The 20,609-nt window shown below is 41.8% G+C and overlaps 1 protein-coding gene and 1 long non-coding RNA gene across 4 annotated transcripts; one reads left to right on the top strand and one right to left on the bottom strand.

Annotated features, from left to right (window-relative positions):
* Positions 1-1,086: 1,086 nt before the first annotated feature.
* On the bottom strand, positions 1,087-8,745 carry nr2f1a (nuclear receptor subfamily 2, group F, member 1a). Of its 2 annotated transcripts, none has more exons than XM_039013176.1 (3): positions 7,547-8,745; positions 5,655-6,179; positions 1,087-2,318 (listed from the first exon to the last, which is right to left on the bottom strand). In XM_039013176.1, the coding sequence occupies exons 1-3, from the start codon at positions 7,971-7,973 to the stop codon at positions 2,044-2,046; spliced, it is 1,227 nt and encodes a 408-aa protein (XP_038869104.1). In that variant the 5' UTR covers positions 7,974-8,745; the 3' UTR covers positions 1,087-2,043. The 2 variants fall into 2 exon arrangements, with proteins under 2 accessions (XP_038869104.1, XP_038869103.1); XM_039013175.1 differs by having other exon boundaries at positions 5,655-6,182; positions 7,547-8,741.
* A 237-nt stretch (positions 8,746-8,982) lies between these two features.
* Positions 8,983-18,688, top strand: LOC120062667. 2 transcript variants are annotated; one of them, XR_005478428.1, is made up of 5 exons: positions 8,983-9,156; positions 9,784-9,866; positions 16,385-16,417; positions 16,766-17,058; positions 18,327-18,688. It is a non-coding gene; the product is annotated as an uncharacterized LOC120062667 (long non-coding RNA). The 2 variants fall into 2 exon arrangements; XR_005478427.1 differs by having other exon boundaries at positions 16,766-18,688.
* Positions 18,689-20,609: the final 1,921 nt, after the last annotated feature.

Raw genomic sequence — 20,609 nt, 5'->3', positions numbered from 1 at the left:
ATTACGTGCAGTAGAGTATATGGACATTATACTGGATTCATTCTGTACGCTTAGAGGTCTCCTCTCAAAACCATTTCTTAAAGGGTAAGGAGACAATGGCACGCAAACAGACATGCAGCCTCTGTACACGAAGCTACTCCACAGAGTACCGTGCAGTCGAAAATCAGAATCCCAACACCTTGAGGACTTCGTCGATGTATTCATTATATTCTAAGTGTAGGCTATATTCAAGCCTAGGCCACAAACACAGTGCTTTGCCTCTGCACATTTCCTCTGCCATTTGTCTCTGCACTGTGCACTTTGTTTACCGCTGTCTCATTCACTCTCTGTTTTCCATCACAACGCATCGCATTCGATGTTCCTTCCTATCGACTGGCGTACATGCTGTAAAATACATTTTCCAAATTGATCACGCATTTTACATCTGTTTTGCAGCTAGCGTAATCCCTAGCCAAGATATGTATCAATTTTGAAGCAATACTTCCAAAGGGTATATTTTTGAAGGGGCGAATGCATATGTTTCGTTTCTGCAGTGAGAGGTGAATTGAGAATCCACCTTGATTAAGCCACAGGAGGTAGTTTAGAGAAGCCTCAGTGGCGCGCCTGCTTTTCATTGCTGTCTGTGAACATATGAACCAGTCATTAACGCGCTCACAGACAGCGAGCAGCGTCACTACCGTCTAATTCGGCACATAACATGTGCTTCTTTGTGTTCATACCCAGTCGTGAGTGAGTGCATGAAACAGTAACATACAGCTAGCTATGCAATGAACACACCAGCCAACCAATCAAAATAACGCCAGTTCTATGTTCACGTCATCTTTTTCCATCGCTCCCCTATATTGAAGAATAAGCCATACTAGAAGCAAAATGACAATAATGTTTTTGAATTTTTGTGTAATTGTGCAAGACAAAACTGGAGAACGCATATATAAGGCAAACATATTGTGTCGCCTACACCTGTGTATGAAGAGTGGCGTAAAGAAAAAAAGAGGACCACCTTATTTGGTTTGGCATTATGCTATCCCACACAATAAGCGCCAGCGCGCATCTTGAGCTTTCAGATGAACATTCTTGAGAGTGAGACATAGTTGCCTATTTCTTTTTTAATAGTACAGTCACCATCACACAACTTCATCAACCGACCCTTCTGCAAAAGATGCATCATGGAGTAAGCAAATTGAAGGCAACAACCAATAAAATTCAAGAAACAATGAAAATTTCAAGACGAAACAAACAAAATGTATTTGAAACGATATATTAAAAGTGCTTTTGATTTTCATGTCTCTCCTCTTTGACTGATGATCGACTCCACACACACTCATGACCAGGAAAAAGGTGCCACAGATGTCCTCTCCTCAAAATGTCCACGAGGTCAGTAAGCTGCAGTTGCAGGTCCATAGTATCAATTGGAAAAAGTTCAACCATCAGTGGCGATATTGTCATAGCGATTAGACTTGTTTCTTATTTGTCTAAATTTCTTTATTTTTCTGTTTTAAATTCTCACTTCAATTTTAATTCTTGGAGAACATAGCTTCGACAAAACATATATCGCACTCATTATAAGAAGCAAAAGGTTATATCAAAAATTATTAGTATAGAATCACAGAAAAGCTGGTTTAGAACCAGAAAAAAATACAAAACAGACAGGTACATAGACACAGGACATTTCTTATAATTGCTTGGAAACATTATTTTCCCGCTAAATCTTGATTCTTTTTTTTCTTACTGCGCATATGATGTTTTTCATTTTATTTGTATGATTTATTTTTTTATTTTTTTTTACAAAAAAGGAAAATAAAGACTAGTATTTTACAAAATGAAGAGTACTGTTCTTGAAGACGAGTGTGGATTTACACAGGTGTAAGTCCAGTTCCATATTTTCTGTACATAACGTATTCCATCTCAGATCTTAGTCCCAGAAGACAAAAAAAAAGCATGTCATGTCTTCCAATGTGTTCAAAAAGGTCCTATATATAGTCTTCTTGTACGGGATGCTGAATTTTGGTCCTTTTTCTCTTTTTTTTGTCACTCTCATTCGGATCATTGGATGGACATGTAAGGCCAGTTGAAGCTGCTCCCGGATAATAGCATATCCCTGATGAGGGTTTCAATAGGAGTTTTACCTACCAAGCGGACGAAGAACAGCTGCTCAATTACCGATGAGGAGACGGTGCGGAGAGAGGGCAGCCGCAGCAAGAGCTTGCCAAAGCGGCTCGGCTGGTTAGGGTACTGGCTCCTCACGTATTCCTCCAGGGCGCACTGAGACTTCTCCTGCAGGCTTTCGATGTGAGCCGCATCTGACAGGCCGCAGGCGTCTGTGCAGGCAAAAAATAGAAACACAAAAGCACTCTGGTTATCATTCAACATCAGCGTTACGTGTTATTGACAAAGTGAAATAAACAAACACACTGCCCAAACATGCTACATCACATTGAGTAAGAGGGACTGTCATATAGAATAAACAAGGGCGATATGTTCAAGTGGGGAACGCACCACACAGCGGCAGATACCTCTACACGTTCATAAACCGATCAAAACAAAGAATATGCAGCTAACTGGGATGGAAAATGGTGTGTAGCATAGGCCTATAGCATTTCCAATGGAAGAAGCAGGGGGAAAGGTATAGGCCCACTCGTGCTTTCTGAATCAGGGGACTCAAGTCTATACAAATGTAGAAAATACATTGATTACGTTGAAATTGCAATGGCTGTATATGACCTAATTAGTCTACTCTCAATAAGCTGTTAAGACATTTTTCCGCTCTTTACTTGATAGACCATGGTTGGCCTGCTTTTCAATGTAGCCTAGGAAAGGCCGCTGGAAGCAATCAAATTTATTAGCGGGGTGAAGTCAATAGTCACGCAGAAAACACGTAAAAATACGAAAAGGAGCCAGCACAACAACACATGCGAAATGTGTTTTGTACACAGTGGATAGAGAAACACACTCAATGTCAATGTCTTAAGATATGTTTGCGAATAGTACAAACTAAACGGTTTTGTCGCCATGGCATAGGCTTACTGCCGTGCTTAAAAATCTGCAGTAGACGGTTGTGCAAGGCCAAGCATACTGGCATATGGACCGTTATGTGTAGGCCTGACGATGTTGCATTAAGTCATTGCTTTGTTGCAAGTGCACAGGAGCGATAGCCTCAATTCTCCAGCTCTAATACATTAAACATCGGACAATGCTATCCGAGAGGCTTTTAAACCTCATCTTGATTTCTCAGGGCTATAACTCACTATGGCCAGACACAATAACCTTATGAACTCGCGGACTGCGTGGGGGCAACTCGGAGATCTCGGGTTGATTTACTATGTATGAATTTATAGGTGGCACAACCCCATGTAGCCTATGCAAATCCGTTTGGATTATTTTTTTGAGTGTCACTATTCAATGAATAAAACGATTAATCGGGGAGAAATGAATTACATTTCAAAAACCTCTTGCAAATATTAACTTGTGAAACGCAACGCAATGGCTAAGTTCAAAGCATTTCGGCGACTGCGCAGCAGTGAACGCACGAGTCAAAAGCAAAAGAAAGCTCGTGAAAGGGCACCTTGTAGTACACCAAACATAGAACTAACACTGAAAAACCATAAGATACATATTTTCTAGATTCACGTTCAAGCATCTGAACACAGATAGAAACATGTAATTAATTATGAAGACGCGATAGATAACTGGACATATTAGGAATCATAAGAAGACAATCACCTAAACGAGGCTAACGCCTATGAGTTTCCTGTTTGAAAATAGCTATAAGTAACCCAATTACAATGTACACCACTGTAAACCGGGACTACAATAGTTTGCTACATATATCATTGGCCCTACATGTTGTCTCTTGCTAAAATGGACAAAAATCTAAGTTTAAGCTAGCTAGTCATCTTAAACTACTAACTATTCAGTTGTAGGCTATTTTATGTTATATTTTATCTCATAATGTAACAACAACTTGGCACTAGGCCCTCAATGTCATAATGTTAGGTTGATGCCTAATAGAAAATATAAAAAATGTAAAAAAAGTTTGCAATAGCAAAGGTAGTCTATAGGTGGACCAGATTGGCTTGATTGATCATATAAATGCACGTAAATATATGTTTGTCTTTAAATGTTATTTTGCAATGATGGCTCAAACGAGAACTCAACGTTTCGATGCTAAGGACAGAAATGCCATAAACTATCCCAAAATCCAGGAAAAGTCCTCGTGAACAGATAAAGCAGTGGGAAAGGTTTCCATGTCACTGAGGAGGGCAAACTAGAGAACTGGGGTAGGTTTAATTACATTGAATAAAACACTTCCTTTGAATTCCCCTTTGGCCACGAATCAAAACAAGTTCACTGAACACTCAACCTCAGTCTGTTTATCCACATATTTTTTACAAAATAATTACAAAATGCATAACATTATATGTTACCTACATATCATGTAATATAATATATGCCTAATATAATATGCAATGAATGTATTTTAGTATTTCAAGTAGTGTGGATATGTTTAATATAGACCTAATCTAAAATAAAATAAAGTATTAAGTAAGATGCTAATACTAGGTTACTTTAGGCTAAAGTAGGCTATAGGTGATGTCATATTGTTTTGAGGATCTCGAGAGTGAAAATGTGTTTATTAAAAATAAATACATTTTCTTATATTACAAAACACAATCATTAGCGAAATTGTGCGTAAATGTGAAATGTATTGATTGAATTAAGGCAATTTAATAAGAATTTGGTCACTTTTAAATAGCCACATGATAGCTATTTTGAGCCACGGTCGATTTTGGCTTTTTTATCCACTAGGCCTACTCTCCACTATCCTTACGCGGTACTTGCAAATGGTAATGAGAGCAAGTGTCCACAGTCAAACTTTAAATATCTATAGGCCTATTATTACGCGCGACACCAATGGTAAACTTGCCTCAGCCAGATAGCTAGTAATGAGCTGCCCTGTGTAGACTACTTTTCAAAATGTGGGATTCTAATTGTTTAAGACAATAATTGTGAGAGGAAATATCAGTAAACAAAATAGCCCACATTCCCATATCAATCTCAAGCGTAGTCTACCGCGGCGAGCAAAGTAACACAATGACATTTTAGGCTATTTCATCATTTTCTTTGATCAGGCAGCTAGGGATCATTTCCTGTTTTAAAATGACTCGTGTTTGTGCGCGCAAAACATGAAAAACACGCGCCACAACTTTAAAAGCCTACATGAAGTGTCATACTCAAATGATGCTTTTCTTTACGGATATAATGTTATAAAACAATACGCATGGGACATAGACCAAAACAAATATCTATAGTTATCCAGATTTATAAACAATATAATGCTTCATATTTTCTCAACAGTTATTAAATATTATATTGGCTTTCAATCTTTTAATACGAGGTAAAATACACATTTAAATTACGTTTTTGAAAATATTACATTAGACGCTGTCTGTGGGTCGGTTTGTTTACTTCTCTTTCGCTTTGGCTAACACACAAAATGTATAACTGTGGATATATGCAGCATGTTATTATACAAAACATAATGGAGTAGCCTGCACTAGACAGCCATGGCCTCTAGTCTGATTTTCACCCAGTCTTCCCCCTCACTGCCCGCCTATAAGAGAAGGCCTTAACATAGTGGCATGGTAAACACTCACCTGATGTGAAGAGTACTATTGCCTTGATGCAGCTGTACTCTGCCGAATCAACGTGGAGGGCCTTGAGCTTCTCAACCTGCTCCTGGAAGATTCGAATGTGATCCATGAAAGCCACGACTCGGTCCGCAGACATTGGAGAAGCGTGGAGGCCTGCCGCGGCAAGCAGAGGGGCCACATGCAAAGGCATGGAGCACTGAGCTGCGTTTAGCACAAACAGCTCGCTCCACGTCAGCCTGAGAAGGGACACCTGGTCGGTGATCTGCAGATCGGGAAAGAAAGGGATGTTCCTAGCCCATTCCACAGCGCTGAAGAGCAAGCGAGCGGCCAGCTCGCAGATGTTCTCGATACCCATGATATTGTTGGGCTGCATGCACTGGCTTCCATATCGGGACGTCGGGTATGGTTCGGCCCGAAGCAATAAGGAGATGTATCCGGAGAGATAGCAATGGCCGTTCAGAGGGTCCCCGTTCGTCAGCGCGTACTGACCTGGGTTCGGTTGGGTTGGAGGCATTCGTCCTCGCTGAACCGCTGACAAAAAGAAAGAGAAGGAGAGGAAATGTGCATCCAGAACTGATGAACATTGTTGTATGTGCAACCTATGCCGAGAAGCATAAGGCAAGCTAGTGTTTTCTGCTCTCAAAATAAGGGGGTAGCGTTTCCCATCCCAATTTAGCTCAAACTGTAAATTATATAGTGTGTAAGATTGTGTGTTGTTTAAATAAATGATACCATTTTCAATATCACCATGCTCAATGTTGCACTGTTTACATTTGCATTGACTATGCATGCATCTAGATTAACACACACACACACACACACACACACACACACACACACACATATTAAATATTGAACATAACGGGTGTTGCCATTTGCTAAATTGCAGTAATACAGGCCTATAGTGTAATTTAGGTATATGCTACATCTAATTGTTCAATGCAGCCGATGTGTCAGTTTACTACTGTATTTATCAACGTAAAGCTATATTCCTCCATTACACCTGTGTTATACTGCACTGAAGAAGAATGGCATAGCCTAAATACATCAACACCAAGTAAGAGTCAACCCCTTCTTAGCATAGCAATAGTTTAATCAAGGAAGAATCGTTTGACAATATGCTTGAAAAAGTATAATTGGTCTATATTTTTTTTTAAATATATATTTATTTATTGAGGGTATATTAAATAACATGTATGGTAATTGTGGGGCTTTATTTAAAATACGAGTATTGCTATCATTTGTGCTCCAAAGAGAGGGAAAGTTACGGCCTCTCATACATTATGAGGCAAAACAATGTGCTCCACACAACTTCTCTAGCGTTCCTCAAGCTGCCTAAGCATATGGAACAGGAGGGCGATGTGGTTATGTTGTCTGTTCGTTTTAATGCACAGACAAACCAAACACTTGTGTATCACTACACATGTAAGGAAGTGCACTTCATGTTCTCTTACACACACACACACACACACACACACACACACACACACACACACACACACACACACACACACACACACACACACACACACACACACACACACACACACACACACACACACACACACACACACACACACACACACACACACACGAGTACTATTAAAAACCTATAAAACACTAAAAGCAAATAGCAAATAGTTATGTTTAGTTTTGACGGTCACAAAAACGTCCGTCAAGTAAATATGCTGCTTTGTTATACGACCTATCTTTTGTAGCTGCGTTCATTACATTTTACCCTCTATAGGCTAAACGCGTACACGCACATTCCTGCAAAAAAACATGGATGTGCAACGGATGTCTTATGTATATGACCTTTATGCAACATGGCAGCTCTACTCGTCTATGGAACTCAGTATGCGTAATCATATGTGGCATTAAAAAAAGATATTCACCTTCCCGCCGCATTCCCACTTTCAAACATTTCTTCAGCCGACAGTATTGGCACTGATTTCGGTGGTGTTGGTCAATGGGACAGTTCCTATTGGCACGACATGTATACGTTAAGTTCCTTCTGACACTCCTCTTGAAGAAACTTTTGCATCCCTCGCAGGTGAACTGACCATAGTGCTTGCCGCTCGATTTGTCTCCGCAAACAACACATTCTATATGCTGTGGACCAGAATTCTGACTCCCCTTGTCCCCAGCAGTCCCAGGTGTTGACGGGGGTCCTGGCTGACTAGGGGTCTGCGGAGTGTGCGGGGCTGCCGACGCCGTCTGCTGTTGCTCCCTCGCCGGCTGAGTTGCTGGATTTGGGCCGCTTGGAGGTCCTCCGACCACGTCTTCCTGCGGATCTCGCCAGACGCTAACTACCATTGCCATATCTCGGGCCCGAAAAGTGCGATAAAGCGAACTGATCGCTGGGATTTATAAAGCGAGGGGAGAAAAAAAGATCTCAAACACGACAGTGCAAAGTCAAATCGGAGCAAACAATCTCCTATGTGAAAGAAGGGAGCAGAACACGATCAATACCTTCAAAATACAGGACACGATAGAATAAGCACCCGATCAGGATATGCAAGTATCGGGAGGCCAGTTCCAAGGTAAATTGCAGTTAGCCATTCAGGTACCCTATCTTGAAGAAAAAGCGAGCCAGACGTAACAAAAATGCAGTTTGGTATAAAATAGCCAGAAAGGAGGCAGGAGCGATTCACATGGACGTAGAAATGAACATAAAATCTTTCAAAGACACGCGATCCAAAGTGCTGCGAGAAATAAATTCCCTTCTCTTTTCTTCCTTGCTCCTTACTCCCGTCTTCGCTGTTGGAGGGGAGGAAAAAACTGAAGAGCAGGATTTTACATCTATATTCTTAAATAAACCTCATCTCGTCCAGCAAAAAGACCGCGTCGCCGTAGTGCCCATGTAGTTTCACCTCTCCAGCAGGAATGGAGCGAACACGAAGAGATAAAAATAAGGAAGAAAAAAAACAACTAATAGAATATGCAAGACGGAGAGACCCAAAAATGAATGCGTTTAAACGGGAAGACCAGCAGAGCAATGTTTCCGAAACCGGGATCTTCGCGAATGTCTGTATATAGTGAACTTTGACACTACTATTGAAACTGACACGTTTCTATGGAGATCGCTGCGCCTTATATGGTGCTCGTGTCAAGGAGCCAAGAGAGAGGCTGCTGGCAACTGATAATCAAAGGCGACTGACTGGCCAGAGCCCTGCATTGAGGGGGGAGAGGGAAAATGGGAGGCTAAGGTTAGCCAAGCCTCTTTCTCTCGATTGGTTAGAGTCCTCGTTCCTCGCTACCTACGACTGGGGGCTCTGACAAGCACAATTTACATTGAGCTCGCCTCGCGCTGCTATTTACTTTGAAACCTGATTAGCCTACGGGCCGTCTATTGTCACAAAAACAGGAAGAAACCCTGGATAGAATAGCCGAAAAGATGGGTAAAAGAGGGGACAAAGCTTTGCGCACGTGAAATAAACAAACGTGCGAGGCGAAAGGGACTCGCATAGAAGGACTCGCATAGAATTCCCCAAAGTTTGAAATGGTTTGTTTTGAGACTGCTATCTTAATTATAAATGCGGGAGATATAATTATTTATGTATGATGTATTTTATTATAGGCTACATGCAGCCTACAGCATTTGGTGATGCGTAATACTGTGGTATACACGTCAACGTTACATTTCCATTGTAAAAAAAATGTTTGGGTTCCAAAATTGCAGGGTCAAATTAGGGAAAATGACAATGTAAGAAATGATGCATAGTAGCCTAGACAAGTCGTGTTAGAATAGACAGAAAGGGTGCGACGGCGCCAACGAATCTCACAATTACATCGACGAAGAAGAAATACTCTGTAACAGTTGTGGTTTTAAGGCCTGCACAATCACTAAATGGGTGTCATATTATGTCTTAATAATGACAATAACTCAAAATCATGTGAAGCTGTTTGAAAATTGCACGGTGATTCCGGCTTTTTGTGTGTGGATACTGAAGCCTTCATGCGCCTCCAACTAAAAAATGTCTGGATCGGTCTGCCATCTAGCGTACAGTATACAATTACAACCACATAGTAATGCATAACTCACATCTATTGTTATCAACCTTGTAAAATTGTTTGTAAAAAAACAAGTAAACTCCTGAAAATTGCTCTCTTTTTATTCATATTTTTACAGATGCTGTGTTCCCGAAGAAGGTTCCAAACACAACAGCTGCTGCTTCTCTTTTAGATTGAGCTTCAAGGTAAAAGTCCTTCAAGGTAAAATCACTTGAAATGAGTGGAACTTAGTTCAGATAACATTGACATGAAACTTACAAACTCGGGTAGTGTGAATATGACAGATACAAAAACATGTAGGCTACATAGCCACCAAAGTCATCAAAACTTTGTTCAGTGGGGCTACAAGCCCGGTGCGTCGACATGCATCCATAATAGCATACACTAAATAGAGGAAAGGGTATTTTCAGTATTTTCAAATGAAGTGAATAGTTTATGAACACATTTGTTATTGTCTTTCCGACTATGGTCAGCTATTAAGAGATATAATGGAGCGCTATTATGCAAGTACCCCCCTTGCAAACGCATAGGAGGAATGGGTGTTTTTAAGTAGCCTATTCAACAGCAGAGCTCTTCCCGTCCCCGTCTCAGACACTGCACTGAGACTCCCGGTCATGTCTCCAGCTCTTTGAAAAGGTGAAACGAATAAGATTAAATCGGACAAAGAATATTCTGTAAGTGTATCATTAAGATTTTACTATACAGATTGGGAAGAGAGTTGGACGGAAAGAGAGAGAGAGAGAGTGGGGGGGACAGCGAATAAGAGCAGAGGGAAATAGGGCTATAGCACGAAAACAGCGAGAAAAACGAGAAAGTGGACAGCGGGACATTAATAGAAGAAGCACCCAGCGACGACTATTAGGCTATGGTGGACGGAAAACATCGGTAACTGAATTTGGCTAACACCAGCCAGGCAAGTACACAATTAATTTCTGTTTCACCTATTCACAAGTAGCTTTAAATGCTAAGAATACATTCTTGCCTCGCCACACGACCATCTGTTTAAATGACCATCTGTTTAAATGCCAAACAGCCACTGTTACATTCCAGGGCGAAACTTTTGAACTGCAGTACTTTGAATCTTTTCCTTTACATTCTAACCGGTTTGGGGACCCGTTTCTCCGTTTTAAGCTGTCTTCGCCAGTATATACTGGCATCGTTGATGCTGTTACCACAATTCAGGGAACCCTTTCCAAGTCGTGAGCATCTCACCTGTGCATGGCTATTTGTTGTTTGATCACATAATGAAATGATCGATAACAGCCTGTTTGTCTCAGAGATAGTGTCAACGGATTATAGGACAGTTGTTCGACCGAGCTGGTCAGGGATAGTAGGCTACTAGCTAGGCATGAGAATAGTTCCTGGAAGACTTTCCGGCTGTTTTGCTTCGTCATATGAAAATCTAGGAGGTTCACGATCATCAAATTATCATTATTTCATTGCAAAGTTTGCAGTTACAATTTCAACCACACAATGTTAGATAAATAGAAGAAAGTGTGTCAATTTAAAGGCAAGTTTTACGATTAAGGGAATGTAAATGAAATTAATTACCACAAATGCCCTATTGTTTAGTAGATAATTGAGCCATAAATACAACTTACATCGAGCGATATTGATACAAGCATAGGCTATGAAATACATGTTTGGTGAGACTATAATCAACTTCGAATCCCTTGTGTCTCAGATTTTAAGTTGATGCTATAAATGCATTTTTTAAAGTTCCCCATAACAGGAACTTATAGGCCTTACTATTCATTTCTATGTTACACATTGAGGAATGTTATATGTTATTACCAAAAATACCAAATGCTTTTCGCAGTGCAATATATTTGCACACGTAGCCTATGCATCCTGACATACATATATTTTCTGAGCATCTGCGGTGAGGTCAATATAAATAGGCCTACGTGGACTTCATATACTGTATTTGTTTTAAATATAGGCTACATTAGGCTCATTTCCAAGTGATGTGGTCTCTCTCTCTCCGTTTTTATAACAAATAAATCGAATTCTGCAGACCGACTTCACCCCACAAACATGTTTTTCGCTTCTGCAAGCAGTCAATCGAGCATTATGAACTCTTGTGGAGCAGTTGTGAAAGCAATAACAGGCCATGATAGCCAGACCTCCTACTTCGGGAACACGGAGGTAAATATATAGGCATTTCAGATCATTTAAACACCTAACAACGTTGCAGGAATATAGCTAATAATATAATCCTCATTGATTTAGTTTAGGTTATGTAGACGCTTCAGTGCAGTGAATATATAGTCATGAGTCACGACACCGTTCAAGCTGACAGAGAGCATTCATTGCTTTCTTTACCTGATGCTTTAGAGGCCTCAGTCGAAATGCCTCCTGTAAAAACAAGTGTTATGTTTCTTCACGACGAGAGAGGGTAACACACATCCGATCTCCGCTGTTCCCATCCCGCGCCCGCCTAAGAATCTGCCTCTAACTGAACTAACTTCCATGAAGAAAAGCCTGCGGTGTTTTGTTCCAAAAACATATAGCCTATATGTCAACCAAGAAAAATACGAGTCTAAAAAACGATGAGAAAATGGTATTAGAGACGTGTCAAGTGCATGGGGCCTGCATCCGTGTTTTAATTTAGGCTACAAATGAGGGGTGCAGTCAATTATTGCACACCACTTAATATGCGTAATAGCCTAGCTTACATGTGCAACTACATTTCACTAAAACTCTATACTTGAGTGATTTATGATAATTCAATTTGATAAAAAAAACTTCAACTTAAATTAACATAGCAATGTTTGAACAGATAACAGAAACATCTGAAGACAGATGGATTAAGAATTCCTTCTTCTGCGCCTTTAAAAACTTTTCCACATAGCTTATCACTGGACGTATCAAGGCCAGACCGGCATAATGAAACAAGTTTATAATTTCTGTACTATTTTGATTTGTTTTGATGTGTTCTATGCAGCCTAATGTCCTAGTTTTGTTATAAATGTCTCTCAACTTTAATCCATGCGTACAGATTATTTAGAATATACATTTTGCATAGTGAATTTGGCGACATAAAGAAAAAATGAAGATGGCCAGTGCTGCTACTTTTCTGTAGACCCAAGCTGTGCGTTATACTTTAATGTGTGAGTTGGAGGTTTTGTTGCGTGCCCCTCTACTTTGAGTCGTTACGAGTTGAAAGAGAAGAGGAGGAGGCTTTTGTCCAATCTGATCCCTAACTATTCGGGGCTCAGATTGGTGTGAAAGGGACGAGAAGGTCACTTGAAATCGCCTTTTATCCGCTGCCATTTTCTCTATGGATCAGCAACTTTCAATAGACATAATCTAATCGCTCTTAATGGAAAAGCTATTCGTGAGAAATAGGGAAAATATTTTAGAGCCTCGCCACTTAAAATCGCCATGTTTAATGTAGGCCTATGGACAAAATTATCTGACGTAAATGATGGTTAAACGGACTAAAGGGAAATGCTTTTCATAAGTTGAAACGTAAACTATTAGGACTAGGATTTTAGAATAAACTCAAAGCTATATCATGAACGTGACACCTTTCTTTCAGAACTATATATGATGAAGTATCACCTGAGATAGTCAACAAGCAGTTAAGTCACGCTAGAAATATGAGCTATTAGGCTACCTCCTGTCCTTCGTGTATATCCAGCTACTTTTAGGCTTATGCATGTTACACGTAGTCCTATACATGAAACGTGTAAGAAATGATATTTAATACTTCTTACCGTACCGCCTAACTCCCAACTATTGCGTTGTGACATGCAAGATTGACAGACCAACGCGATCTCACACTGTCAAAGTAGCTAACAGGTTCAGTTGGGATTGTTTCTTCAAGGTTTTAATCATGGGCCTGAATACACCAGGATGAATAAAGCACCACACATTAGGATTTTCGGGCTGGGAAAGCCAAGGCTATAATTGTAGACAATAAGGCCGAAATGACTTTTCCAATTAGCTTGTGGTTGGAGTTTATTTGGAGGGACTGTCAGTTTACTCGATGGGTAATGGCTTTATTGCTCACAAAACCATGATCTATTTAGAGCACATGTGCTAATTACTTTGGATGGTCTCAGAGACCGAGATCATAAATCCATTAGCGCTAAAATCCGGATAGTTTTACAGTGCAAACACTGTCATTTTGTAGTTCACCAAAAACCCAAACTGCAAGCGCCAGTAGAGACATCAAAGTAACAGCTTTTTCTGAATTGTTAACCCGGCAAAACGGGCAACGTGACATAAATTACATTGTTATAAGTGATTAAAATCACATGTAAGGTAGGCCTAGTTTAGTAGGGTATAACGTGTGCAGCACGCAATTCAAGGAGAGCAAATCAAAACACCTGTACTGACTTAAAATGGTACGCCTAATATCTGGGTGGCAAACAAAGAAGATAATTAGCAAAACACAACTCAAATCATAATTGTATCATTGAATGGGAGAAGACACCATATTAGCCTAGTGAATGCAACCAATGGCCAAATGCTTAGGCTATTATGATAGTTTCAATGTCTTGAGACTTTTTAAATCACCTCATTCCATATAATATGAGGACAACCCTTTGCCGCATAGTGCTTGAACAATTGTTCATTTTCTCAACTACATCTATCTACAGCGACCGAGGTAACATGAACACAGTTTTCCAAATGCAGTGGATTCTGGCATTTCACCCTTAAAGTAATTTATTTCGGCGAAACCGGAGGGCAAAGGTGGAATTCTTGAGAAATTCTACAAGGATAGAGGAGCTTTTAGATTTCTGCACGCGGATTACTTTTCATCCTATCGCCACATTATCCGAAAACACACTGTAGATAGACCAATGACAAAAAAAGGCAGAACGAGATTATCTCCCGTGCAAATTTGCGACCCCGCACCTCACCATTTAAGGAGTATTAAACTAAAACTGGAGTAAAGGGAGAAAGGAAGACACAGAGCCCGGAGAAGTGGCTTGTCTCACGTGTCCATCCTGAAGCTGTGAGGTGAACTAAATCATGAGATACATTTCCAATGTAAACTTGCCCGTCATTGTGCATATTTTGTAGTGAAATGAGTGGCATCACTTCAAGTATCCATAATGTTTTTCTTAAACCAACACACAGTGGGCGCTTAATTAGAATTGTGTCTGGCTGAACCGCCACCGTGTTGTAATAGGGCATGACTGAGCACGTTTAAACAGAGAATAACATGTTACATCAAGAAAAGAAAAAAAATCACGCTCAACCTCGTTTCTGATCATTTCTCATATATTTTACATGACTTGCTTCTGATGATAAAATGCTTGCATAGACTAATTTACATGTAGCCATTCGTTTTACAAACCAGGGAATAGTGGACAGTTACGTGAGCCATAAGCTATGGTTTAAGCATGATCCCTGAACAAATTCATGTGATTAATAGTGGGAAAATGAGATGTGTTAAATATAAGTGCATCCCACAAACTGTATGGAACATTACATTATTGCATCCCCTTGTCATTACACAGCTAGAACAAATCAAGAATGCAGATAAGTGTAATAATAATACTAATCCGAATCATAATAATAATGTCACGACAGTACACACACACACACACACACACACACACACACACACACACACACACACACACACACACACACACACACACACACAGACACACACACACACACACACACACACACACACACACACACACACACACACACACACACACACACACACACACACACACACACACACAGGTGCTTCGGTATACTCGCATCTTATATGGGGTGGGGTGTGGGGTGTTGTCATTAGAGAAATATAATGCCGGCAACGGTTGTGAAATGATCAGAGGTGTTAGCCAGATATGAACATCCATAAGTGTGGCAACCAGTGCTGGGCCAGTGATGAATCATGAAAACGAAGAAAGAGAGTCGGCACTGTTCCCTTTCCAAGTGCTGTAATTGCTTTCAGGCAACAAAATAGAGAATGTTTTGGCCACGATAGCCTTTGTAAGGTGCTTTGAACTGTTCAGTACACCTGGTTGGTAGAAGAACACATGGGCAAATCACAAAAGACTACAGATGGCCTTTTTTAGACATTTTCATATTTATTTGGAAATGGAGTGTGTGTATCTATGTGCGATTGAGTTGACACGTTAGTGAGTGAGTGAGTGTGAAATCAAATGATTCCACAGCTATTGCCCACTATTTAAATTGACCATCAAAGCTACGCTGGATTTTGGACATGGCTACATCAGGACCTTTTGCCCTGAAGTAAACCAATGTCAGGTGTCCCTGCCGAATGATGATGAATACACCTCTGTGGTATTAGGCCTGTTGAACTAAACAGAGAATATCTCCTTTACCTTTCAGTTTGGGTAAAAGGGTAAAATCATTTTGCTTCAGGATGCATCAGATACTTATTACAAGCAACTTCAAATATCAACCCCAGCCCTCATACAGTACACACCCACTGAAAAGCAACAAGGCTGCTCATTTTTAATTCTCGAGCTGACAGATTGTGACCTTATCAGTCAGTTGTTCCCTCTCCCCATGAAACTCTTCAGAGAAATTATTTATACTTTTGTTGGTGGAAAGCCAGAGGGGTCACATTGAAGAAAACATCTATATTCAAAAACAACTTAACTTTAAACCAAACAACATGTTATTACTTTATGGCAATATCCATACGGCAAGTGTATTTGTTTGTGTGTGTGTGTTCCCCTCATCAACAATGAACTAATTGTGTTTCCTCCTAACAGGGAGTGAGCGACTGTGCAAACGGATCGTGCCATGTAAGTTCCACTGCTGCCACACAGGCCCCTTTCACCAATTCACTGAGACATCTCACTAGTCTACCACTTATCGATTCAAGGATGGAATAATCGACCAACGATACACCTTTATTGTATTGGTATAACCCGAACACTCCCTTGAATCAGATCCGTAATATCATCTTGATACTGTGTCCGGGGCATGGCCAAAGTCAAGTAGCCAATCAGAAGGCAGCGTGACGCACACAGGGCCAATGATAGCCACCCACTTTGTCATTTTATCTGGCTTGCCTTGCGTTGGAAGTGTGTCTTTAAGCAGCTCTCTCCCCTCTCATCAATGTCTCTGTGTTGTTGTTTTTTCTCTCTCAGACTGAAAGGAACATCATGGCACGTCGCCCCTCCTTTGGAATAAAGAGCATCACCTTGTCACGCAGTCAGAATCGACAGAGGGTTGTGGTGTCATGTGTAAAATAAATGTCTCTGTTTGTATAAGCTTAGTCACAGCAGCACCCATGACATCGTGACGTCAGCACCGTCACACAAGGTGCGGCTCACAACGGCCACGACCTGGATTTATTTGACCGTTGACATCCGAATAATGTAGTCTTCAGGAGTAATAATAATGACACAAAAAATACTGATTATCAAAACTCCCAGCTTAGGTATGTACTTCTATGACCTATGCATTTGTCTACAAGGTAAGGGTTGCTATTATGCCTGTGTCAGTAGGTTAAGGGCAAGACAGACCAACACGAATGTCGGCTGTGCACGGTGGACCACCTACTGGGTGACGACGAATGGTGGCGATTCAACATGTAGAGTCGTTGGGAAATGATCAGAAAATCACGGCCTGTGTACTGTTGTCAGCGGTGATATGACGTCCAACCGCTGCACACCTGCTGTGCACGGCCGACGTTCCTGTTGGTCTGTCTTGGCCTTAAGGATATATGAGCTTCGCCTGTGTCCGTAGCTGAAGATATCCACTGTGCTATGAGTTATGCCTGTGTCAGAGATGATCAACATGCCTGTGCTTGTGTCCTCACTGCCCTGGCCTGGACCCAGAGGACATATTTACAGGGTGTACTAAGCTTAACGCCACGCTGCTCTCCTCTCCACCTCACTCAGCTAACCTTAATCCCTCCTACCCAGCAGCCCACACAGCTCTGAGGGTCAACGGAAACAGAATCAATACTTTATGAATATGTATATAATGTATAATGTCATTCTCAAGTCCAAATGTATTTGTGATGCCATTGGTGTTTGATTGTCAATGTTCTTATTGTCATATTCAGAAGCTAAGGTGAAGCTAGCTGTGTTATGCTACGCTGGGCAAAAAGGTTTTGGACGTACTTGATCAAGTGCCCCGTCCTTTACTAGTCTTTTCATTTATGTATGTGGATTCTGTGTGTGTGTGTGTGTGAGACCACATGGCAAGTTTACCTCAGATGACCCCGCAGACATGAGGCGTCCGAGCCGAATTCAAGCCGTGACAAATGGGTTCTGGGGCTGAACAGCAGACATTCCACAACATGTACCTCTTCAACAGCTCCTTCCTCTCCTTCCTCTCCTTCCTCTCCTTATCCCTTCCTACACTTCTCCTCTAAACATCTATCTCTTCCAAGGTTGTACGGATGCACTGATCGATCAAACATAAACCTGTTGTATGTATCGGAAGAGGTTGTGGGAATCTGGTGTTAGTAGAAAAAGAGAAGTGAACCCCTTGGATGTTAGTATCATCAACTTTTCTTGATCAGTGATGTAGAGGCTGAGAGAAAATATAGTGCTGTGTTTAATCAGGGGTGTGTAGGTTGTAGCATCCTATCCTCCTCCCCCTGCAATATCCCTCCATTTCTTTAGCCCTACCTCTTCCCTAACCTCCATCTCTTGCTACCCCCCTCCCTCTCTTCCCTGTTTCTCTCTGATTTTCCAGAATGTTCCTCCACAGAATCCTGCCACCTGTGTCAGTGCAAAAAAAAAAAAGGCTATTGGTATTCCTCTTTGAGGCTGGTTAAGGTAAGTGCCAGCCCCCATTACGATGACAAGGCAAGTAATGATGCCGCTTGTTCCCGCGGTTCCCCATGATTTATTTATGCTTTCCCAGGGAGTGATCCTACCACCTCCATCCCCAGTCCTACCCACTCTCTACATTTTTTAAGAACACATGCAGTCGCCACAGGTTAACGTCAGCGCCGCCATTGCATGTCACAGGCAGACCATACGGGAACGTAGGAGGCTGATGCAATGATGTGCTGTGGATACCCTGAGTTTTAATCATGTGTAATAGCATTACTGTCAGAGAAAGCAAAATAATTGTCTGAATAAAAGAATCAATCCATTTCACTTGTATTTTAATGTTTCATTTTTTTTTGGGGGGGGGGGGGGTATTTGCATTGATTTTGTTGTCTGCTATTGCAAGCTGCTATAGAATAGAACTGCATGTATCAATGAGGGGATTGACGATTCCTGGTGTGGGTCATGTGACGTGATCATGTTCATAGATCTTAGATCTCTAAAGTGGCTGAATTGAGGCGTACCAAGATGGCAGACCTAGCGGTGACACATGCATGAGGATCTAACCTTTCTATGGTAGCGTGGTTCTCATTTTCACTTGGGGGGGGGGGGGGGGGGGGTCCCAGTGAGGCTGTGGGTGGCGACACGTGGCCCTTTTCGTCGGACTGGGGGCCCGAGCCGCGGGAGTCTGCAATGCCGACAGAATACGTCATCATTGGAACAATGCCAACAGAATGCGACGGAATTGGGAGAAGGCAACGTCACATAGCGAGGTTGTGCTCAATGTGATGGTAGGAGGGGAATGTCTGTTTTCAATGCTCACCCCCACAGTGGGGATCACGTTCTCCCGCTATCCCTCTCTTTCTGATCCCTCTCCCTCCTCTGCCCTCGCTGTCTGAGGAATTAATTACCAATACGCGGGCTGTATGTCCAGTGTAAATAAATGATAAAGATCACCTGTCAGTCTTCCCATCAACCTGGAGACCCAGAACAAGCTGGGGGAGGGAGGAAATACTGGTGTGTGAGAGAGAGAGTGACACGGTGTGTAATCATGGCTGTTCATGGTGTTGCTCTTCCAATTGTATCTATCCCTGCTTTGCACTCTGTAGACAGACAGTCAGCTGTAATGTGAGGGGGCTCAGCTCCGAGCGAGATGATTCCTCGCTGTTGCCCCAGTGTTGGGCGTTGCGTGGTTGTCTGCCCCGTCCCCTGAGTCTCTCTCTCCCCCTGCCCTGCTCCCTGATTCGTTGGGTAAAAGCGCCCATGAATGATGGATGACTGTGTCACCGCAGCCTGCAAAGGATTCATTTGTTTCATTGATTTCTCTTTAGGCAGAATGCCAGCGTCTGCCGCTTCCCACCTTTTCCCCAAGACTTCCAGCCGTAATAGACGGTAATGACTTAAGACAAATTAACCAGTTTCTTGTAAAAATAGCATCAAATAACCCCTGACTCTACTCACGAGCACATTGGGGGAGAGGCGCTCGATACGCTGGGCGCTAGACCCCGGTAGTATTAACCCCGCGGAGAACATCCAGGCGCCTTCTCAAAGCCGTACGTCTCCCATACTTACTGCTCTCTCTCAGGCCTCCCAATAGATGGATAATGACTGGTTGTCTGGAGGGGCTGTGGGAGTGGGCTATTTTCACTGTAATGGAGGCCTTTACAGCCTTCCCTTAGTCTATACACACCTGCAGCACCAGCTAACTGCTAACGACATGATCTATGGTAGGCCTTACTACACCCCTTCACGGCAACATGCTGCTTAGTGTGTTAAAGGGATACTCCGGGATTTTGGCAATGAGCACTCTGGCAGATACCCGTCGACTTCCAGTCACTGCGCTAACGCCAGTTAGCATTGGCTCACGAAACTACCTCTAACTTCCTTCCTACTGGACACAGAGACACACAAGTGGTATCCATGAGTTCATCTGATTCTGCGGAGGTAGATTAAGGGCCTTATTGACAAAATCCCAAAGTATCCCTTTAAATCATGTTATTTCACACTCTATACTCAGTGGTTCCCCTGGATTCTGGCACATGCACACACCTGTTAAGTGATACTGAAAAGATACCTCTTCACTGATCCAAGGATACTCCGTCTTGCACTCCTCATGAAATCTATCTGAGATTTTTGTGGTTAGAGAACTGAAAATTCTGCATCCTTCTTCTAGGTGATTGTTCTCCATCACTTTTCGATGGAT

This window comes from Salvelinus namaycush, chromosome 18 (assembly GCF_016432855.1).
Source record: "Salvelinus namaycush isolate Seneca chromosome 18, SaNama_1.0, whole genome shotgun sequence".
In the NCBI taxonomy this organism is placed as follows: Eukaryota; Metazoa; Chordata; class Actinopteri; order Salmoniformes; family Salmonidae; genus Salvelinus; species Salvelinus namaycush.
Note: the sequence above shows the minus strand (reverse complement) of the source record. Positions and strands in the feature narration are given on the sequence as shown.